General features: G+C 39.9%; 2 protein-coding genes across 7 annotated transcripts; one reads left to right on the forward strand and one right to left on the reverse strand.

Annotated features, from left to right (window-relative positions):
- Window positions 1-602: 602 nt before the first annotated feature.
- Window positions 603-7,592, reverse strand: LOC121862706. Of its 5 annotated transcripts, none has more exons than XM_042361030.1 (2): window positions 7,548-7,592; window positions 603-2,279 (listed from the first exon to the last, which is right to left on the reverse strand). In XM_042361030.1, the coding sequence occupies exon 2, from the start codon at window positions 2,266-2,268 to the stop codon at window positions 1,387-1,389; it is 882 nt and encodes a 293-aa protein (XP_042216964.1). In that variant the 5' UTR covers window positions 2,269-2,279; window positions 7,548-7,592; the 3' UTR covers window positions 603-1,386. The 5 variants fall into 5 exon arrangements, with proteins under 5 accessions (XP_042216964.1, XP_042216972.1, XP_042216986.1 ...); XM_042361038.1 differs by lacking the exon at window positions 7,548-7,592 and adding an exon at window positions 7,391-7,500; XM_042361052.1 differs by lacking the exon at window positions 7,548-7,592 and adding an exon at window positions 7,112-7,348.
- An 80-nt stretch (window positions 7,593-7,672) lies between these two features.
- Window positions 7,673-23,233, forward strand: LOC121862738 (adhesion G protein-coupled receptor L1-like). Of its 2 annotated transcripts, none has more exons than XM_042361071.1 (20): window positions 7,673-7,704; window positions 10,579-10,686; window positions 11,111-11,294; window positions 12,214-12,482; window positions 12,702-12,791; window positions 13,064-13,162; window positions 14,181-14,243; window positions 14,701-14,740; window positions 15,040-15,184; window positions 16,542-16,722; window positions 16,878-17,070; window positions 17,436-17,536; window positions 18,427-18,656; window positions 18,798-18,896; window positions 19,040-19,246; window positions 19,678-19,796; window positions 20,378-20,441; window positions 21,006-21,168; window positions 21,583-21,722; window positions 22,145-23,233. In XM_042361071.1, exons 2-20 carry the CDS (start codon window positions 10,611-10,613, stop codon window positions 22,214-22,216), a joined length of 2,535 nt encoding a protein of 844 aa, XP_042217005.1. In that variant the 5' UTR covers window positions 7,673-7,704; window positions 10,579-10,610; the 3' UTR covers window positions 22,217-23,233. The 2 variants fall into 2 exon arrangements, with proteins under 2 accessions (XP_042217005.1, XP_042216999.1); XM_042361065.1 differs by lacking the exon at window positions 7,673-7,704 and adding an exon at window positions 7,812-7,983.
- Window positions 23,234-24,166: the final 933 nt, after the last annotated feature.

The following is a 24,166-nucleotide window of genomic DNA, read 5'->3' on the forward strand; positions in this document are numbered from 1 at the left end:
TGTTAGCTTGAGAAATCCCATACAGTTTCACTTATGATGTTGTGTTCCCTCTGTACATGCAGCATTGCATCCATTATCAGGTGTACAGTATTTAACAGTGAAACCCTGCCAAGAGGTCTATCAGTTCCCCTTCCCCTCATCACAGCAGGAAAATGGCTTGAATGTCTCTTTCACACAAGCATTTTTTTTTGTCACTGATTTCCAAGTCATAAAAACATTCGTGTGAAAAAGCCTAAATCACGAGAGTCCTTGGTAAAGTTAAGGGAGGGACACTCGATGGACTCGAACCCACACTCTAAGATAATGAATTCAGTCGGTGCCTCATGCTTATCCACATCCCTCACACACTGTAACAAGAGCCCCTTGTATAGTTTTCCAAAACACCAGCGTAGCTTATGGTCTGCAGATAGTCCGTGTTGTATAAATTACATCAGTACAGTACGGTACTCTTTTTGACACACCTGCACAATTGATAATTTTCAGTAATGACTCTACACCATCACACTATCTTTATCTTCAAAGGTCGGGCCAAGAACTGCATTTACCGGCCGACGATACTGCTGGCCATAACGGAAGAGGAGGGTTGAACAACAGGAAGGAACTCTATACCATATTTTTATTTTGTTACCACAGAACATCAACAATGGTAAAAAGAAAGATGAACAACTTAAGATTACCTCCCCCTCCAATTTACCGGGTATTTCACCTGATGATTAAACACCCTAAAGCTAGCTACTGGAGGGATTAAATTAAGTTGAGAGTTACAGCAGCTAATTTTAAGGTGAATTAAGCTGGAAGTTAATCTTCAGGTGATCAAAATAGCACAAAGGTGTGCAGAAACTCGATAGTTATAAATAAATAATCCTTGCCACCAAAGGTAAACAAACAAACTTATCGGAAGTTTATATTCACCGGGACCATCGTGTAAGGTCAATACATTACGATCTATTGATGTTCTGAAATATCACTGAAGACAAAGATAATCACACAATTAACACAATTCGCTGATCATAATTAGACTTAAATAATATCATCATCACCTTTTCTGGTCGTAAAGTCCATAAATATTACCATTTCAGATAGTTATTTAACACTAACAATTTAGTTAATTATCCTTTTTCCACTAACATTTTATATCTTTATACTTTATCAGTGTTAATAATACACATTATTGTTGGGATTTACAATTATTGTATTATCAGATGATTATTCTTTATCCAACATAAATAATACAAAAAAATAATTGTATCATAATGAAAACCAATTAAAGTGAGATAAGTTCTTCAAAATTAGTGCCAGATATCATTATCTTCACTGCCATTAGATACAATTGTTTTATTTATACGACAGTTATCATCTTCCATGTTGTTATCAATTTCACGGAAATCACTCTTCGTTAGGCTCTACCAACGTTTCTCTTCTCTTCCATACGGTGACGTGAGCATTCCCGAGTTCTGCGAGGCGGCGACATCGTGGTACAAAAAATGGCATGTTTTTCTCTTCCTCCAGGGTCCATTTTGGGTCTAACACTTTCTTTAATAGAGAAGGTGTAAGACAGTCTCCTTCTCCTCCCAAGAGTTCTTCTGGACCATCCCTCCAGTTGTATATGTCCGAGATAAATAACATCCCGCCAGCATCTACGTAATCTCCGATATCTGACAGAAATGATTTAGGGTCTTGCATATCTGTGAGTGTATTTGATACCACGACGCAGTCAAACTTTCCACACGTGTACAAAAGGGCACAAACGTCCTCATGCCAGAATACCACTCGTTCTTTCACGGCATCATCAGGTACCCGAACACAGTGGAGAATTATGTGTTTCCCGCCCTCACTAGAGAACGGAGAGCCGAATTCACCAAATTGTTTCAGCTGCTGGGCCGATGCGATCACGTAATAACTAATATCAGTGCCCACAACCTCTCGGAAGTGGACGCTGAGGTTGAATGACAGTCCGCCTGCTCCGCTGCCAACATCCAATACACGAGTTTTTGGTACTCCAATTTCATCACACACACTATTGCAGAACTGGGCCAGTCGTAGGTGGTAATTCTCAGCCTCTTTAGGAATAATTTCTCTTAACAGTGACAAGTCTTCTAAGCTCCCATAATGATGAAACATTTGTCTCTGAATTTCCTTCTGGTCATTATACCTGTCTTGGTAAGTCTTTAGGACTTCTCTTGTGTGATGCCACTTGTACAAGGCTAACGCAGCAACGCCCGTGGTGATCACTACTGCACTTGACAGCACAATACTTGTTGTGTCCATCACTGTTCAATCTGAAATACCAACAAAACCATAAAAGTTCTTAAAAATTATTTCAAAACACAGTTGAAACAATTACAAAATAACCAGGGATATAGAGTTGGGTCAGGTTATCAATATTTTATTTTCTTACATCATTGGGATGGTGAGTTCAGCCCAGCAGTTGCCATGAGTAACTATCTTTCTTGCAAAATACAATACCAACATCAGTTGGAGACCGTGACCAAATGGGTAAAGGGGCTGTTTCTCCCACTCCTGGCCACACTTAACTACCGTACAGTATATTCTACATACTACAGGTTCTATTGCCAATTATCTTTAAAAAGAGATATTTTCCTATACAATACTGTATTAAGGTATGGCAGAGGAGGGGAGAAATGTAGGGTTACTGCACAAGAGAGTTAAAGACAGACAGATCTGATACTCTTATTCAGTAAAAAAAAATTATACATGTTCACACTGGTTCAGCATACACATAGACAATATAGGTAAACAATGTATGGATCACATGAATAAACACCCTAATGCTAACACAACCTAACCTAACCCCAGAGAGCATTAGGGAGATTATTCTTCATGTGATCCCAATGTACGTAGACAGTGCGGGTATACAATGTTGTTAAGGCGAACCACAATTTACCAAGGTTTTTTTTATTTAGTATTATCAATATTGATAATTTGTTTCCTGTTCAGATTAAGACTTAATTCCGGCATTTTACCAGACAGCCTCGTTATGTCAAGGGATTGGTAACAGTTGAGGACAGATACATGACTGAAACAGCAACTTTAGTACATATATAGAAGATAAATGTTTTCTTACCTCCCAAAAATGGCCAAAAAGTTGACAAAAGGAAATGACACTACACGATGTTTCACTGGCGCCTATCATTGAGTTTTTTATTGTAGTTGTTAACAGAAGATACCTTAACTATTATTTCAGGTTACGTAACACTGGGTTGGGTGAGGATATCAATATTTTCGGTGAATTTATAATTTTACACAGGTCTTTCTTTCGCTGTTATTAATACATATCTCGTAATGTTTACACAATTCTAAGACATTTTTCTTCTATGATATTTCTACCGGAAATTAAGGATAACCGCGATATTAATTTTTAAAGATTATTACTTTCGCTCAGTCACAAGTGTCGCAATGATTTGTCGGGGAACGGAAATAAAGTCACATGACTTGTACACATTGAAAGCACAATATATATATGATGGCATTGCACGTATGTTAAGTTAGGTTGGGTTTTTCCGTGCCTTTTTTCTGTGACACTTTTCCTGGATTCGATTTGTTTACTTGTGGTGGAGGTGGTCTGACCCCCTGCTCATGCATCGCTCCAGGCCTCCAACTAGCCCCCTCGGGGGCAACCTAAAAAAAAATCTTTGCTCTTTAGGCGTCTAGAGTTTATGTGCAGGGGGGGGGGGAGGAATTTTTTAATTGGCAATAGCAAAAGGAGTATTTATATTGGGCAAGATTTTTTTTGTTTTATCCAATGAACAATGAGTGGGTGGGTCTGGAGGAAAGATTTGAATGTTTAGTAGGAGACATAACTGAACCGCTGGAAGAGCTGTGCAGAAATTGTGAGAAAGATTATTTTGCCACAACTGCCGAGTTTCACCAGAAAAATAAGAGGCAATTTTTTTTTCATAAAACACGGTGCATCACCAAGTATAGAACAGCATTTTGTCCAAAGTGTAATAAACAGCGTACACTGCGTGAAGAACAACATATTTGGCGGTGTCAATATTTTTCTTCAGCCAAAAAGTAAAAAATGGAAAAGATGCAACTTTTCCGTTAATGATTATAAAGGATTATTGGATTCATATACAGGTTAAGGTAAGATGTGGGGGCATGAACAACGGTTAGGTTAGGCTTTCTTGGTTGTTTGGTAATATAATTTTTTATTCTAAAAAAAATCATCTTTTTCTGTTATGATTATTGGGTGGGGGAAGGTGTGGGGGGTCTAAAAAAAAAACACTGTGATTTCCGGTGTTAATGAATATCAAATTCGTTCGAAACTCATCAAAATACATACGAAAAACCTATTTTTAATATCGAAGTAAAGACCAGTGTGATACCATAAATTGACCAATAATAATTATCGCCTTCTATTATCATCTCTTAAAAATACATACAGATACATCCTGTCAATGAACAGAATTAATGCAACATCTTGGAGGTAAACTCAAAGGAAAATATCACCCCAGGATGTCTAAAAGTCATCAGGAATCCCTAAATGAGCTGCCCTTGTGCCCAACTGTACCTACAATCCCACCCTCTTCTGCCTCTCCTCCCAAACATATGATCAATCGAATAGTTTCCACAGTGTCAGTATTGCTTACCTTTTACTTTATTATTAAGATGGAGGAGGCTCTTTCTCTATCAGTAGACAGGTCACCATTAAGTCACTTTATACTGAGATCTAAAACAAAAAATTTCCTTATCCTGTGTTGTCAACTTGAGGTAACCAGTGTTAGTTTACTACCACGAACGACATTTATGCATATTATATTATTACTCTTTTACAATACTCTTCGAAGTACATGAGATGAATCTAACATAATTTAGCCTAAGTCTTATAATTGTAGGGTAATTTTAGTTTTGTTGATGTTGGTTTTTTTAATATTGGTATTTTTGTCATATTCGTGGTATTCTGTTAACATATATTTTAGCTGGAGTGTTTAGGGCGTTTAAGCTTATAAGGCGAAGTGGCCAGCAATCTCCAATACTAGTCTTAAGCTTATTTAGTAGGAGGGGGTGATAAGCTTATTTAGTAGGAGGGGGTGATAAGCTTATTTAGTAGGAGGGGGTGATAGATAGAGTAGCTATCACCCCCTCCTACTTTACTTCCCGTTTCTATGCTTTACTTCTCTCTCTCTCTCTCCTCTCCTTTCCAAGGGCAAAGTCATTTACCACTTTACTTCATTATCATCAAGCAGTGGCGTAGCTAGAGTGTGTGCCGCCCGGGGCGGCCCTTGAGTTTGCCCCCCGTGCCCCCACAAAAAATACATATTGCACAGTGACTCACTCGTCTTGTCACGATGGAGACTTGTGCAGAACTGAAGTGAATTGCTTGTAACTGGTGGATTGGTCGGCTGTACATGAACTACTATGTAATTTCTTAGATAACAGAAAGGCCAAACTAATCATTGACAACCATCTAGGATAAACCTTCAACCTTTATAGCGGAGTTCCCCAAGGCAGCAATATATCACCAACGTTATATACTGTATATACGGCAGATATGCCGCAACCACGGCAATCAGAATATATAGCATACGCAGATGATGTAACACAGATAATCAGGTACCCGGGAAAATCAAAACAAATGATGGCCATTAGAACATGCAGAGAAATAGAGATAATAAACAACTATGAACGAAAATGGAAGATAAAAACCAATGTCCAAAAACTCCAAATAATTCACATCGCGAAAACGAACCCATGCCCTATTATTATCAACAATCAACAAATACCATATGTTGCCAAGGGAAAAACATTAGGACTCAAAATATCCAGAAGTGGAATAATCCCTCACATTAATGAAAGAATAGCTATGGCAAGAACCCAACTTACAAAACTCAGAAGATTCCTCCAACTGGACACCAACACGCAATTGCACCTATATAAAGCACTGATCAGACCACACTTAGAATACCCTCCGATACCTCTGAACACAATTGCAAGAACTAATCAACTTAAATATCAAGCAGTACAAAATATAGCCCTCAGAAGAGCGGCAAAACACCAACCACCATACACACAAACAGTACAAGACATACACATAGAACACGGCATAGACCCACTCAACATCAGAATACACACCCAAGCAAATGCAATATGGGAAAAAATCCAGCAAGAACAGGATCCCATACTAAACAAATTAATCGAGGAAAACAACAATACAACACACAGATGGTGGCCTAGAAGCAGGAAAAATGATAATGAAGAACCAGAGCCTCTATATACACAATAACAACAAAATAACAACAAATAAGAACCAAAAAGATGGGCACAACTCTCCAGTCACACAAGGACCTGGAGGGACCCCACAAATAAACAGAGACCTAAATAGTTAAAAAAAAAGAAAAAAAAGATGGGGATCATCCCTACAGTGCCACAAGGACCTGGAGGGACCCCCCCCCACCCTAAGATAATATGCCCCAAGGACAACTCGGAATAACTTAGCTTAGCTTGGCTGAGACCGGCCTTCCCTAACCCCATGAACCTCTAATGCAGCACAGTTACGGAAGACAAAAAAACCCGTCTCCGCAAGGTGGATAGCCCACCTGCTGTTAACCTTCTCCTTTACTTCCCACTTCTGAACTTTACCTTGTACTTTTATCCTTCTCCCACTCCCAGAGCTACTGCTCTCTTCTCTCCGTACAACCAACCAACCTGCATGGTTTTGCAGCTACTGGAGACGTTAATCCTTCCCTTTGTATCGGTGGCAAGTGGGTCAGGTGTTAGGTCAGACACGACAAGGATTAACTTGCCGCCGATACAAAGGGATGGATTAACGTCTCCAGTACCTGCAGATATGGGTGATGAGCAGACCCAAAAGTGCCGCCCCCCAAAAGCTACGCTAGTGTCATCAAGCTTATTTTTAATCATATCAATGCCCAACATAGAAAATATATGAAATAAGTAAACTAACAGCCGGTGCAGTGTGAAGAGTAAATTAATAGTTGGAGGAAATAATAAATTAAAACAAAAAAACTCTCACATCCTTTACAACAAACATTCCCACCACAGGCATGCGGTTCACCACTTGCCATGCGTACCAATATAAAGTGGGACCAATGTTCTTCGTTTGTTTTATAAATGATTCGCATCGTACCGTATCATATCACTTTGTCATTGAATCTCTCATCAGCTGCTTGGGCAGTAGGTCTCGTCTTTGTTACACACTGTTGGTAAAAATTAGGTATGCACTGGCAGCTAACGAGCCGATCAGTGGCGAAGAAGATAGTAAATTTGACCAGAACCTGTGCCCGTGTGGTCAACTCTGCCCTCGAGTTACTGAGCTCACACTGCCACCACAACAGAATCTAGTCCCGTTGTTATATCAGTTACTCTCACTGCAAATAAATTTGCTTCTTAAACTTAAGGATGTGACCTGTAGTGGGGTGGGGATCCATTAGCTTCAGATGTCGATAGAGAATTGACCTTTGAGGTGTTTCAATTGATCGGCTCGTTATCCGCTTGGGCGATCGGTCACGTCTCTATTACGCACTGTTGGCAAGTACTGGGCAAACACCGGCTCCTTAATGTACCTGAACCTGCTCCAGTGTTGGTCAAGTCTGGTCTTGAAAGAGCTCACACTCGGTGCCGTCACAACACTCTCTGGCAGATTGTTCCAAGAGTTCACAACTCTCACTCCGAAAAAGTTTGCCCTCACAGTTTTGTGGGGCGAGCGTCCGCCAGCTCCAGGTAAGGACACTCGACTGAGTAGTGCCCCTTGAGATGCTTATACACCTCAATTAGGTCGCCCCTTGCTCGTCTGTAGTATAAGCTAGGCAAGATCAGGCGCTCCAATCTCTCAGGGTAGTTGAAGTGCAACACCGCATGATTCGAGACTCATGACTCGAGTGTCGAGTGGACGGATGTCACGGACAGTGTAGCCACGAAAACAGGCGAGGGTAGAGGTGTGTCATCCCGCGCCTGAAATCCGCTAAGACAAACTCCAGTTCCTCTCATCCAAACACAACGGTAACGGTTATTGTTTTTATACGGTGTGCTTCATTTTTTAGATAACCAAGCTGTAGGTTTGTTTTGATAATGTTTTTGTTTTGTTTTATTAACATCAATATATTTTGATTTAGTGGAATGTTTAAATACTTGAAGACACGTGTATACATGATACTGCCCGGCCCGGCCGGGCGGCTCGTGAAAAAAAAAATGGAGGGACTGCAAGCCTCACACCGAGTCCCCACCAAACAATCAGGGCTGGCGCTACCCACTAGGCGATCGCCTAGGGCGCCAACATCTGGGGGCGCCACAAATTCAGGGCAAACTTGGATAAAATTAAAAATGAAGGGAAAACTGTGGTGGAGGCGTGGAGGGTCGGAGCAAGATGTTAGAAGGGTGGGGGGTCGGAGGGAGGCGAGGGTAGGTAGACGGTAGCCGACTGTGTTTTCTTTTTTAATATTATTCGTTAACCCCCCGGAGGGACTAACCCGGGTCCTTATCTTTGGCGGCCTGGAGAACTGTCGAGCATTGACCTGAAGGCTGACATCTGAGGAACCCTTCTCCCAACCCCACCATCCCCTCCCCTCCCTTACTGCCAGGGCGGCTGAGCCGCCCCTTCCCTGTCTTTGTCGGGATGAGGCAAGGTTACCTGACCTCTGAAGTTTACGTCAAGAATTTATTGACTTAATGTAATAACAATAATTGGTTATTTGCATGGGTGAAGTAATAAAGCCACAAGATGAAAACAATGTAGTCATGGGTTACTGTACCTACATTAGCTTATCAAAACTTTCAAGGGGGCGCACATCTAAAGGCTTGCCTAGGGCGCCAAATCATCTTGCACCGGCCCTGCAAACAATAAGCATGGAAAGCAGAATAAAGTATTTGCCTCGTCACAACCACAGAGCCATTCACATTTCTGATAAACACTGATGTTAAACTGGCGTGTATATTCTTTGTTCCTGCTTGTACTGTTCTGAAATTCCATGCTTATTGATTGGTGGGGACTCGGTGTGAGGCTTGCAGTCCCTCCACTTTTTGTTTCACGAGCCGCCGGGGGCCGGGCATACTGGTGTGTGTATATGATACTTTAGTTCATGTGTACGTGATACTTGAGCTTTGAGGTGATGTGAACTGTTCTACGTGATACCTGAGTTGATGTGTTGCGTGAAGCCTCTTTCCCCCTCCTCCTTTTCCTTCCCCTTTCCTTTTCCCCTCCTCCTTTTCCTTCCTCCTTCTGTTAGTGAATAATAATGTATATTGTTGCGTGTTATGTGTTTATTTATGTGAAGCTTAGTTATGTGCTCCCGTGAGAGATATATACTGTGTGTTCTCTCTACTTGAGAAATGGTAATACTAACAGATTTCACCAAAATTTCTCTCAAATTCCTTTACAACTAAAAACCTGGAACGTCAATGTGGCATTTAAAAATTCATGCACTGTAAAACAAATGTTAATCAAGAACCCCCCCAACTGAAGAGGTCTTATTGCAACTTGAAGAGGTCTTATTGCAACTCTGAAGAGGTCTTATTGCAACTATATCTTGCGTTAGTCAGGCCACACCTCGATTATGCGGTTCAATTCTGGTGCCCCTATTATAGAATGGATATAAATTCACTAGAGTCGGTGCAGCGAAGAATGACAAAAATGATTCCGGGACTTAGAAACCTTCCATATCAGGATAGGCTAAAGAAACTTAACTTGCATTCCCAAGAAAGACGAAGAGTGCGGGGAGATATGATAGAAGTATTTAAGTGGGTGAAAGGATTCAATAAAGGGGATATAGATAAAGTTCTTATAATATCCGAGCAGGATAGGACTCGGAGCAACGGATTTAAGTTGGATAAGTTTAGGTTTAGGAGGGAGATAGGAAGAAACTGGTTCACAAATAGGGTGGTGGACGAGTGGAACAAGCTTAGCAACTTTGTAGTAAGTGCGGGAACGCTGGAAAGTTTCAAAAGGAGGCTAGATAGATTCATGGACGATAGAGAGTGGTAGTAACTCTCGACAGGAGCTGCCATGCACAGGCCAACCGGCCTATTGCAGACTCCTTATTTTCTTATGTTCTTATGTAACAATGCAGGCGGCTGCATTTACAAGGTTCCTTGCAAGGATAATAAGCATTGCATTGACTGGGATAATGCCTCCTCAATATTACCTTGTAATTCAATTGACAGTAGGAACATTATAGAATCCAGTCTCATTAAACATACCGAATCCGTCAACATGAATTTGAGTAATGTTATGTACAAACTGGATAATTTCGTAATTAAGAAGATTTGTAACCAGGTGAGAAGGTTGGGCCATCTTACCCTCTGACCTGACTACCGACTGCTGCGGTGCTTATGAAGATTAATAGGGTCATCGCCTAGTGACCGGACCATTGTGGACACTCACTGCCCCCTAGGGTCACACTCTCCTCTACTGTATATATATGCCTTGTTATGTATTTCTGAAGAATGGTAATTTTTGGATGCCACAGTATACGGGAACGTTTTGACACCCATTACTGTCATGTTTTTCTGGGAAGACTTTATTTATAAAATGGGGAATTAATGAATTGGTAAGAAGGTACCGTTCTATTATGTGTATGTGTGTGTGTTTGGTTTTTCCAGAGTTGTGCTTTCGTAGTGGAAAGTGAAGAAGAATGACGTTGAGGATATGCATAGTGTTGGTGGTGGTGGCGGCCATCACCCAACAGAATTTCATGACTGAAGCTGGAGGTAATTTTTTTTCGGCCTCTTTATTTTACCAAGTTCTGACTGTTAAATTATTTTTCAATGTACTATTTATTATTCAGTAAGATCATCAAAAAAATTTACATTGATTCAGCAAGCACAGAACTGTATATAGCCAATGTCTATAGGTATACAGTATACATAGAAAGTGCAGGTATAAAAAGAATGGTAAACTAATTCGGTTGACCAAAGAAAGCCAACAAAGCCATCTGATGCTTATTTCCAGGAAGGTAAGGGGGGGGGGTGTTTGTTATGTAACCAGGGATACAGGTCATGATGAGACGAGGCATAAATGGGACATGTGAACTAAAGTACTAACCAAACCTAAAAAGCTTTGTCCTGATATAAGCAGTAGAACCATGATTGTCTTTCACATTCATTCTACTGTACTGTATAGTGATTACCACAGTTCCAGACTCTGAATGTCACTGCCTAAGTACAGAAAAGGAGTTCTTGGACCCAGAAGGAAACAGTGACACAGTCTTCTTAAAGCGTGGAAAACTCGGTGAAGAAGTGAAGATAGAATGTTCACTTGAAGACAGCGGCACCTCTACCTGGTTCTGTACCTGGGACTGTACCTGGATAATGACCAGGTGAGGCATTGTCAGGTGGATGTAGAATAAATTGCACATGGCATCATATTATCATTGTTGTAGTATATCAACTGAGTGTAGATATATTACTTTATATAACCGTGAAAATAAATACAAAATAAATGGTGGTACTGCATGTATTTAGAAAGCAGTCATTATTCAATATATTCTTAGTATATGACATTGTTAAATGATTTCAATACTAATAAGGATTTATAATACGGGTACAGAACTAGCCTACCCCACAACCTAGTGGTTAAGGTGAGGCTGTGTTAGGTTAGATTTGGCTGGGGATTAGGTTAGGTTAGGTTAGGCTGGGGATTAGGTGGTGTTAAGTTAGGTTAGGTTAGGTTTGGCTGGGGATTAGGTGGTGTTAAGTTAGGTTTGGTTTACTGGTTAGATTAGGGTAGGATACACTATGTTAGGTTGGATTAGACTAGACTAGGTTGTTCTAGGTTAGGTTTACTGATTACTTTAGACTGTGTTAGGTTGGGTCAGGTTAGAATGGGCTGGGGTTTACTCTGGAGGGAAGAAGTGGGAACTCGGGTAGTTTGGTTCACTTAACCTTATGCCCCCAATATATATATTAGCTTACCTACTTTATTATCTGTTAGTTACACAGATTCTGGTAATGGTGTTTAACTGCGCTCACTTCGCCTCATTAACACGAGTAACTACTAATGCCCAGTTGTTAACAAAAATAATTTGGAGACAGGTAGACGGTGCATGGGAGGATAGGGGTAGGTGGAGACTTGACAATATGGTAATTAAAAGTCTGAGATTTTCTTTCATTACCACATTTTTTTTATAAGGCAGACAACTTATACTCTCTCCCTGTCATTTTTTCCACATATACTGTACGTAGGTAATGATGGCTATGGTACAGAACTCTGATGCTATTTGAACTCTAAATCTACAGTGGCTGTAATGGGAAGACTGTGTTTGTAACTACAACCACCTATAGCCATACAACTGAAACTGAACCTCTTACAACTGATAATCTGTTACTGGCGTGCATTAAGGAATCCAAGTGTACCCCTGATTTAATTTTACTTATGGTATGCATAAGTTGCGTTGGGTCAAAACAACCCGCCATCGGGGACAACAACTGCAGACAACTTTGCTATGAACTAGAAGAACAATGTCCTGTATCTTGGAATGATTGCAAAGACAAATATTACCCTACAGGCAAGTGCTATTTTCCTTTTGAATAATAGAATTAAAACTTGTAATATTTGAGACATCTGTGTTTCTTGTGTACTCTTTATATAGATAAAGAGAAGCATTCTTATATGATTGAAACTACCCTTGACAATTTAATTAATTAATTCAAACATAACACAGACTATTCCAATAAATATACATATAACCTTACATCATTTTCAATGTATCACTCTTTCTAAATAGATAAACTTTTCGAAGCCATCATGAGTGAGAACATCTCCGCTGTCAGAGATGTCCTGGAGGAGGGAGTTAACATCAACAACATCGTCAAGGGTACGGTACCCCGCAGCTTGACACTCTTCACACTTTTTAGTTTTGTTTAACTTGTTTAGATCTTCATATTTTGATGTTAAATGTACAGCATTAGTCCCAATTCTGTCTTCTTCACACCTCACTTCGTTTAACCCCTTTCTCAAACTCCTTCCTGTTAGTACAGATTTACGAATAATAACTACAGTACAGGGTAGTGCTGCTAGTGTGGTGTTGGTAATAGAGGAGAATTGGGTTGTTTTCTGAGTACAGTACTCTTATTGTTGTCACTGCAGATATGACTCCTCTGGTGCTGGCAGTAAAGCTCAACTGGATTGCCTTAGTGAACCTCCTCCTCACACACTGCCCCGACCGCTCGCTCAGTGTCACCACAGGTTAGTTCTGCCTCTTTACCTACAACCATATGTCACACATCACACCACACCATCCCATGCTAGGCCATGCCATACAACACCACACCATCCCATGCTAGGCCATGCCATACAACACCACACCATCCCATGCTAGGCCATGCCATACAACACCACACCATGCCATACAACACCACACCATCCCATGCTAGGCCATGCCATACAACACCACACCATCCCATGCTAGGCCATGCCATACAACACCACACCATCCCATGCTAGGCCATGCCATACAACACCACACCATGCCATACAACACCACACCATCCCATGCTAGGCCATGCCATACAACACCACACCATGCAATGCCAAACCACACCAAGCTATACTTTTGCCATTTGCCAGTGGGCTAGACTCTTAACTAAGGTTAGACCACAAAGAAAGCAAGTTACCCACTTGCTGGTAGGCGGACACAGAGGACGCAGGTTTATCTGCGAGTTGTGGTCGAGTTGTTGAACAGTAAAGATTTCTAGCTCGTCATTTGATGAAGATTTTCTTTTGCTCGATAGTGCTTATGCAAAAATCAGGAGAAAAAGTGCTGGAATAATAAATTAAATCAATCGCAGTCGAGAAAATTGCAGTGAATGTCAACATCTTTTTAGTGAGCTAAAAGGGGGCCCAAATAGGCTTTCTTTTTTTTCAATACAATACACTGACGATCAAAACCTCTACTTCCACCATGACAAAACATTCATAAGAACACCTCGCACAACTAGCACCACCTCAACAACACGTCCACCTGCACGGGCAAGTGCCGTCGGGCTTCAACATGCTTCTACTGTATATGTCCGTGCTTGATAACATGGTCACATTCATGACGCTTATCAGTGTTGGTCGACGCTGGTAACCTGCTTTCTTTGTGTTCTTACCTTAACACCTGTAAACACATCCCTACTTGACCTACTAATGCATAGATCTCCCAATTTACTCTCACCTGTAGTGGTACTCACAGTCAGTTCCTAACCTTCAGTGTCTTCCTCAGGAATGAATGCCACAACACTTGCTCAGCGTGAAGGACACACAAACTTGACAGATATCCTTGAAGGTAAGTCTTGATCGTATATTAGGTTTCCATTACGTTATGTTAGGTTAGCATTAAGTTAGGTTATGTATTAATTTTGCATTAGGTTTACATTAGGTTCTTGACATAACAGTTGGACAGGTTCTCTGACAAGTCCCAGGTATGTCGAGTTCATATCCTTGACATAATAGAGCCTGTGACACTACAGGTTCATGACATGAAAGATTGAACTGGTCTCTGACACTTGGTTTATAACATGATAGTGTGGCCAGCTGTGTGACATCCATTAGCCTTCATGTGACACGGTGCCTCACTCTGTAGCTTGTATGTGTGGCACAATGCTGGACTGTTGACCATGGCTGGATGCTAACCCTAACCAAACTAAACCTAACCTATTATTGATGAATTTTGAGATAGTGAAATAATAATTAATAAACTCATACTTTTAAAGACTTTTGACAATATTTTTGATGTCTTACAGATCAATCTTGGTGTCAGTATTGCCCACCAGAGGAGAGAGTGTACGTAGATTAAAGAATTTATAGATACTGTACTGTACTGTATATATAATTTGGGGGAGTTCCAGTATTGTGACATTTTTATACATAAAAAATAACTACAGCACTCTATATACAATTGAATAGGGTATTTTTTAAGAGTTCTCGGTTAATTTTAGAATTTTTAAGCTACAGTATACACATTTTTATAGAATCTTTGTTGTATGTAATTACAGTTTTGTGAGTTTTTTCTAGTTCTGGAAAATTTTAAATATTCTGTTACAACTGCCAAATTTCATACAGCTGTCACATGTGTCATACAGGAGGTGTGTGGAACAGGTGCCTTTGAAGCTGAAAGACAAGAGTAATCTGGTTAATATCACTGGGGAGTTGGATACTTTAGAGAGCGAGTTTGAGAAAGCGTTTGAAGCTGCTGGGAGAGTTGAGGAGAAACAAACAATAGCAGAGGTAAATAAAAGTAAAATACAGGTATATTGAAACTGTTGAAGAAAAGTAACATTACTAGTTCATTAAGATTTAAATATATTGTGATTGTTGAAGAGAGAATAAAAACCACAGGTACCAAGATGTTTAGTTAACATTTAAGTATAGTTGATATCAAGGGTTCTTCCTCTAGGACTCCAGTTGCAGATTTCTTACCTTAGCTAAACTTTAATTTTTTTTTTTTTACTTTTATCCTCTTCGAAACTAATCGGCTCGTTAGCCCCTTGGGCGGTTGGTCACGTCTCTGTTACGAACTGTTGGTAAGTACTGGGCATGCACCGGCTCCTGAATGTATCTGAACCTGCTCCAGTGCTGGCCAAGTCTGGTCTTGAAACAGCTCGCACTTGATGCAGTCACAACACTCTTTGGCAAGTTGTTCCAGGAGCTCAAAATAATCACTCTATAAAAGTTTATCTTCACAGTTTTTTGGACGTATGGCTTTTTCAACCTTGAGCTGTGACCCCTTGTAAGGCAGGCGTCTGCCAGCTCCAGGTATGGACACTCAACCGAGTAGTGCCCTTTGAGATGTTTATACACCTCAATTAGGTCTCCCCTTGCTCGTCTGTAGTATAAAGCGAAGCATATTGCAGGCACTCTAATCTCTCTGGATAGCTGAGGTGCTGAAGTGCAGGGAGCAGTCTGGTGGCCCTCCTTTGGACATTTTCAATCAACTGACAGTCCCTAGCATATCTCGGGGACCAGACAATACTCCAGGCGGGGAAGCACCTCACTCATGAAGATCGTTATGAGGGACGGACCATCTAGATATCTGAACGACCTTCTTATATGACCTAATAACTTAGTTGCTTGATTCACCTTCTTCTCACAATGGCTCTAAAACTTCAGTTCATTGTTAACATTCACACCCAGGTCCTTTTCACATTCAGTCTCTTCGTCTCGTTGGGACATATAATACGTCCTCTAAAGCATAACTGACTCCTTTAGCTATTTAAGTTGTGAATAAATATGTACCTACATATATTCAGAACCGAACTTAATGCTAACTTAACACTAACCTCACTGTGAACTAAGATAACACTAACCTAACATTAACCGCACCTCACCTCACCAGCATAACCTCATCTAACACTAACATTACTTTACCTAACATTAACCTCACCTCACCTCACCAGCATAACCTCATCTAACACTAACATTACTTTACCTAACATTAACCTCACCTCACCTCACCAGCATAACCTCATCTAACACTAACATTACTTTACCTAACATTAACCTCACCTCACCTCACCAGCATAACCTCATCTAACACTAACATTACTTTACCTAACATTAGCCTCACCTCACCTAATTTCCACAGACATACATGAAGACTGTCTTAGAGGTATTGGACAAGTCAGAGCCAGAGACATGGATTGAGATTGACGAGGAGACATGTGCCAACACCTCCACTATCCTACAGAAGAGTGTTACTAGAGCTGCCCTAGCTATTGCCTCCACTCTACAGAATGCCACTATCACCATTCCTTCATCATCTACATGTGAGTCTCTCCTTCCCACCCTTTACTAAGATTCATCAGAGGAAAGATTATGTTTGGTGCAGGTGTATAAACAATGTACCTAGACAATGTAGATATAATGTACAAACAAAAGAGACATAATTATTAATGCATTTGTGTTGTTGTTGTATTTACAGATACAATAATATCACGGCAGAATCCTAGTTACTTCACACCCAAGAATCGCACATACCATCATCAGAACTCACCAAATACGGCTATTGAACTGCCAGAGAACTTCTATGAAAACTACTTAGACGAAGATGGCCTTCTTACTGTCATTTTCTATTCCTACAATGACCTCCACTGTGCTACTAACTCCATTCCCTGGTGAGTCAAGCTATGTGGAGTATTAAATATGATAGAGAGGCATTGTGGAGTGTTAGCTTACAGAGGCATTGTGGAGTGTTAGCTTACAGAGGCATTGTGGAGTGTTAGCTTACAGAGGCATTGTGGAGTGTTAGCTTACAGAGGCATTGTGGAGTGTTAGCTTACAGAGGCATTGTGGAGTGTTAACTAAGATACTGTAGTCAGGTTACGGTAGCTATTGGTTAGGTTAAGTTAAATTAAGTTAGGTTTGGTTTGATTAGATTAGTGTTCGGTTAGATAAGTTCAGAGTACAGTAGTTAATATTCATATTCAGATGAACAAATTTGATTATTTTCAATGATTGACCCGACCTGACCTCTCTACAGTAACCCCAATGTAACTGTGCCCTCCCATGTGTCGAAGGCGAATCAGGTCAACAGCATGATAATTGGTGCCACAGTGACAGAGAGTGGTGCTTGGACGGCAGGTAAATATCCACTGTCTGTGTTTACCTCTTTCTCACTGTTGCCTATGGTCAGCTTACAGTGTTTTGTGACAGTTTGATATATGAGCTGACTGAAAAGTCCCTGTGCACCTGCTGTAATTGACAATACTGTACTATTCTTCCTTGTTATATCTATATTGTTATACAGCTTGTTCTACTTACAGTAAATATTGGATATGTTGTCTACTTCCATCAGTAACTATGACTATTTCCAATATTTGCTGTAAGTAGAACAAGGTACAGCATATCCTTAAAATTCCCGTGGGTTTGGGTCTCAAAATGTACATTCCCTTTACGTTTTGCCCTTAGGACAATGGACAACAGTATTGTTGGTGCACAGGGGACTTTTCGATCACCCTGTTCATGAGCTGAAGATGATAAGTTTATCTAAGATGTCTTCATAAAACACTCGCCTCCTTTCCTGAGAGTCGTTGATTTGAGTCTGGGGAAGTGGGGTTACCTTGAGTCCAGTGCAGTGCAGGTCATACTGCCTATTTGTGTACCAAAGACTTAATATGGGATGAGTCACTGGCTGGTAGCCCCTTGGGTTATACTATATGATATCTTTGTGGTTTGTGTATCATTATCAGTAAAGTCTTTGATATTATCGTCTCAGGTCTCTCTCTTTTTTTTCTCTGTTCTTTGTCTCCCTCTCTCTTCGTCTCTCTCTCTCTCTTTGTTTTCCTTCTCTTTCTCTTTCTTTAACTTAATCTAACCTAAACCTAACCTCATCTAAACTAACTAAACAAACAAACTTAAACTAACCTAACCTAATCTAAACTTAACCTAACCAAATCAAACTTAATCTAAACCTAATTTAACCTAAAATAAACCTAACCTAACCTAATCTAAATCTAACCTAACCTCCTCAGTCGACGGAGAGGGTGTAAGAATCCACTTTGATCATATCTACAAGAACGACGACTCATACAACCTTGGAAAAGCAAGTTGTGTGTGGTGGAATGAAGACACTAATAGCTGGTCCAATGAGAGATGTTCACTCATATCCCAAACAGAGAACTACACCATATGCACCTGTGACCACCTGACTAATCTAGCTGTTATTATGGATATTCATGGTGTGTTGGACGAAAATCTTCAGGTGAATATGAGGTTATGGGGTTCGGTATCTGCATCTACGTGTCAACAGGTGTTATAATTATGTATCAAGTGTTCTAGCTATTTATCGACAGGTGTTATAGTTATGTATAAACAGGTGTTATAATCATTCATGTATTAACAGGAAATCCTTAGGTGGTGGACCATCATAGGCTGCAGTTTATCCATGTTGTGTCTGACAATGTGTATTACGTGTTTGTCTCTGGCAGTGAAGTCATTTAAGGTAAGAGATATAGATGTTGATGTTCTTTTGTTTTTGTTTTTTTTGTCTTGCAGTGTGTGTGTGTGTGTGTGTGTGTGTGTTTTGTTTATTGCTCTTGCAGATTGTTTTGTTTACTGTCGATTTATTCACCTTTTGTTTACAAGAACCAAAGTGGAAGTTGTATGATCTCGATCCACCGTCACCTGTGCGTGTGTCTACTGGTGGCCGAGTTGGTACTCCTGTCGGGGCTGGACGCTACTCATGACACCATCGGTTGCGCAGTAGTGGCCGCCCTCCTCCACTACTTCTTCCTTGCCACCTTCACCTGGTCTGCCATCGAAGGTGTCAACTTGTACCTCATGCTTGGCGCAGTTAGTATAATAGTAGCATGATGTAGTTATATGTAGTTTTTATATATACTGTACATATATTTCATGTAGATCCACAATGGAAATGTGGACAAGATAAGTCCCGATTAAACCACACAGTTTCCCTTTTCCTGTCTGGTTTTATTGATACATATTAAAGGTGCTATAGATACATGTGTCCTCCTTACAAAGTTTAAATGCATTTGTCAGCTGACCTGCATGTACTGCATGACTTCAGATATTTTCTTATGACATTGTGTGATTGCTTGTGACATTATATTTTTCGATATATGTTTTAATAACGTCTTGAATTGTTCTTAATGACATTATGTGCTTTCTTTTTACATTTTGTGTTTTCTTATGAAGTCACATATTTTATTATGAAGTCACATGTTTTCTTATGACGCCATATGGTTTTCTCTTGATATCATCAGATTTTCCGAACATTCGAACCGGCGAAGTACTTCTGGTGTGTTGGCTACGGCTTCCCCCTCCTGTTTGTGGGCATCACGCTCATAGCAACACAGACACATGGCTATGGTACTGAGAGAGCGTGAGTATTTTAACGCCTTGATGGGTCAGCTGACTTTTTTCTCCTTGGACTCGTGTATGTAGCAACACACTCCTTCTTGCCAAAGTGTTCTTGTAAATTCACAGGTGATATAAAAATTCCCTGTGCACTTGTGAAAATGAACAATATATTTGTTCCATTTTAATATGTACTATCGTGGACAAAAGTTCTCTCCCTGTGGTGAAACTGAGTCACGGGAATGAGTCTCCGAACTGACTTACCCTGACAGTCATCTGGTGCTGGTGTGTTGTTTTATCTCATTTGGGGTCGACACTGCTTCAGTTTGGGAGAGAGCGAACTTTTGTCCACGATAGTACAGTGTACTGTACTTTGTTATTATGCCTTGTTCTACTGAGTAAATATTGGAAATGTTATCCACTTCCAATATTAACTGTTACCACTTTCAGTGTTTGTTGTAAGTAGAGCAAGGTGTGTAATATAATAGGTATAACACGGAACACTGATAGTTTTCATTGTTACAGGTGCACAGAGACTTTATGATCATCCTATGTTGGTGTCAATCCTGTGATGACTAAGTGTTGTGTTGTTTTGTCTTCTCTCAGGTGTTGGCTGGAACCTAAAGGGTTGATCTGGACCTTCGCAGGACCTGTGGCTATCATAATGCTAGTAGGTTATATCTTCTAAGTTACTGATATATGATTTGGCATCACCTTAAGATTAGCTCCTAATTTATTGTATCTGAAGGTTAACCACCCTAATTTTAACCTAACTTGATCCAACTTGACCTAACCTAATACAACTTACCTAACTTAATGCTAACCTAATACCGTACAACTTGACCTAACCTAATGTAACACTGACCTAATGCAACTTTACCTAACCTAAAACTTCATAACCTAATCTAATTTACCTAACCTAGGTATCATTAGCATGATTAATCACCAGGTGAAATAAACTGGGGGCTAATCCTTATGCGATCCACAATTTCTTCCCCTCACCTGGTGAAAATTATGAGCTTTGAGTGTGCGTGGGAGGCATCAGGTTAGGTTAGATTAGGTATGTCAAAGATAGTATTACAGTGGTTAATCTTAAGGTGAAATAATCAGGTTAGGTTACGTTACATTAGATTATATTAAGGTTGGCATTACACTGGTTATTCTTAAGGTCAAATAAACAGCTGAGGTGAGGGAAATATTCTGCAGGTGATACAATATCTTCTTGTCTCTGCAGTTGAACCTGACATTCTTCGTGTTCGCTATGAGGGTGGCATGTGGGAAGCGTCAGATCGGGAATTCATTTGTCAAGAACAATCGTGTGAAACTCAGAGGCTCCTTCGCCCTTATTCTGATCCTCGGCCTTACCTGGATCACCGGGTTCTTCTACGTAACCAAAGGTAAATACAGGTACATCTTGTCATCTTGTTATCGCCAAAGGTTTAGTTATCCTGTTATTGCCAGAGGTTTAGTTATCCTGTTATTGCCAGAGGTTTAGTTATCCTGTCATTGCCAGAGGTTTAGTTACAGTATCTTTTTTTTCATAATCAAGGGTGACGTGTTATCTTTTTTTCATAGCCGAGACTCCTTGAGGACGATGGTTTAAGCTTTAACTATTTGAGGAGGATAAGTTAGTCTATATGTCTTCTGGGGATCAATCCATCGTCCTCAAAGGGTTATAGCTTAATGTGTCCTCCTCAAAGAGATATATTTAAATAACCACCATTACTGAAGAAGTAGCTGTGGCAGTGTTATTAATACCAACATGTTTATATTATGATCTGTATAGTGTATCTCTCTCTCTTGCCCCTCAGGTTCACAAGCTCTCGCCATCATCTTCACCATCCTCAACTCACTGCAGGGCGTGGGCATCTTCGTCACTATGGTGTGTTTAAATGAGAAGGTACTTAAGACTGTAACATCTATCCCCGTCGTCAGGAGAGTCTTACGAAGGGTAGGTCTTTTTAGAATGGTTCTGTTTTGTTTTCACTCCTTCATGCACTAAGGTCGTGACCAACAAAGATTCCATCGTTCTCTAATCTAATCTAAATCTAACCAAAGGTAACTTATTCTAACCTAAATTAACCTGACCTAATTTAACCTAAACTAACCTAACCTAACTTGACCTTCAGTTAAACTAATGTAACTTATCCTAACCTAACTTAACCTAACCTAACATATCCTAATTTAACATAACCTAACAAACCATACTTGATCTTTTCTTTGTTTTGAATGCGTAACTTACCTCAAAAGGACTAGTAAACACAATGAAAAAAATCTTATTCTTATTATTTTTATCATTGTTGTTGATGATATTCTTAGTAGTAGTATTAGTGTTGCTGTTACAGGGTATCAATTTTCTTTTTTTTTTCATAGATCAGAAGAGAAAGTCTCCCGGATAACCAACCTAACCAACTGAACATTGCTCACACTGAAGAAGTCTCCTAAATAGACAGCTAATACCTCTGTAGTCAAGATTATACTGGCTAATGCTTCCCCCAACCACCTCACCTAACTGACACCAAAGTTACCATGGCTAAGCCTTTGTATATATTGAACCCGTGTAACCTATGATTCACAGGTGTAATGTACAGTCAACTACCTAGCTCTGTTAGCCCCTTCACCTGAACCATGAACCCTAAGATTCAGACTTGGGAACCCGAAGCAGTAGTCTCATATATTATTCTGTCCATAAATGTTTCGGGTTCAGGTGTCTGAATCTCGGGGTTCATGGTTCAGCGGGAGTGGCGAATGGACTTCATTTGTCTGATGTACTGTATCAAGTAGGTTTTTTTGGTGTGTGTGTGTGTGTGTGTGTGTGTGTGTGTGTGCATTACAAGTGAAGGAATGGTATAGCAGTGTAATAACCTTTTAAAGATTATGGGTTAACCTTTTTTGATGGTGTTTTTAACCCTTTCAAGAACTACATTTAAAGCTTTCTTCCTTAAGGTGTTAAACCATCGTCATCAACGTGTTAAACCATTATCATCAGAGGATTAAACCATTAGCATCAGAGGATTAAACCATTATCATCAGAGGATTAAGGATGAGAGAAAGGATAGGGGTTAAACAATAAACATTACACAGGTATGGTAAAAACTCATTGTTGACCAGGATTGTGTATGAAACAGTACAATTTCAGTGAATAAGTTCCATGTACATTACCTCAGAGTATTGAATAATATGAATATATGAATGTGTATAGTTCTATGATCGACTGATTGTTATGCACGGTGTATGAAATTAATCTGTATAAGGTTCTGATTTGATAGTATATGAGAAGCAGTAATGAAGAACAGTTACCTAATTAGTCTTTGTCATATGTGTTGGATAGTAGTTTGGTGTAGTGAAGGCCTTGATGTTACTGTTAGGTGTTCTGGGTAATAAGTTCTATATACAGGAGAGAACACAAACACCTGTATAGTTTTGTAGGTTCGGTTTACTGGATAAGAGTATGTACACAGAGGGGGGGGGGGGTAGCACTCCTCCCAGCTAGGCTCCTGGTCAGCTGCTGTAGACGACGTATGGCAAGTGATACATTAGCAGCTTCCACACGTCGCCGGGCACATTAATTAAGCATGTGGGATATGGTAATAACATTGCCACGCGCTGCTAGCTAGGCTGAATGAATAATACATAAATGGAGCACATACATAATATACATACATAATATATAATCCAGCATACATAATATACATACAGTTACCTCGACACAAATTGATGCCCAGGCAAGTAATTAGTATGAAAGTTGTTGTAAATACTAAAAAATGTCTCCTGTTATCCTCAAATACTTATATATATATATATACAGTAATCCCGTGTTTTTCGCGGGTTTTTTAATCGTGGTTTTGACCATTTGCGTTTTTATACTGAAAAATAATATACTGTATGTATAAAATATTCTTTAAAAACAACAATTTTAATTTCACGCCCACACGTGCCTACCGTACTGTGAACGCTACTGTGTTTACCTCTTCTGTATGAGTGGAGAGCATGGCGTGGTTAAGTGCATGACCTACCTGAGATGTTTGGTGGCCACAGGTACAGTGATTCCTAAAAGAGTATTTGCGGTTTTGGCTTTTCGTTGGGGTTTCAGAAACGTAATTCCCGCAAAAAACACGGGATTACTGTACTGTATATCATAAATGTGTTTGTTTGTTTTGTTAGTTTGCATTTATTTATCTTGTATCATAGTTCATTTCCGTTGTTGATTTGAGTTTTGATTTTGTTATCAGTATTATTATCATTATTATTGTCATTATTATTATTATTATTACAATTTTAGTTATTATGTTTTATTTTCCACCACCTAGTACACACGTTTCGTCCTTTCTCACTGTCCTAACCTATCCTTACCTTATCTAGCCTAACCTAACCTTAAACGAAATAGGTAATAGG

The sequence above is a fragment of the Homarus americanus genome, unplaced genomic scaffold (genome assembly GCF_018991925.1).
Source record: "Homarus americanus isolate GMGI-L3 unplaced genomic scaffold, GMGI_Hamer_2.0 scaffold40248, whole genome shotgun sequence".
NCBI lineage: Eukaryota > Metazoa > Arthropoda > Malacostraca > Decapoda > Nephropidae > Homarus > Homarus americanus.

Bases quoted from the DNA above. Each gene is read 5' to 3' on its own strand.
- LOC121862706 (XM_042361030.1), bottom strand. From the start codon at position 2,268: ATGGACACAACAAGTATTGTGCTGTCAAGTGCAGTAGTGATCACCACG.
- LOC121862738 (XM_042361071.1), top strand. From the start codon at position 10,611: ATGACGTTGAGGATATGCATAGTGTTGGTGGTGGTGGCGGCCATCACC. The intron at 17,071-17,435 runs GTGAGTCAAGCT...ACCTCTCTACAG, and splicing joins GCTACTAACTCCATTCCCTG to TAACCCCAATGTAACTGTGC. The intron at 17,537-18,426 runs GTAAATATCCAC...TAACCTCCTCAG, and splicing joins GAGTGGTGCTTGGACGGCAG to TCGACGGAGAGGGTGTAAGA.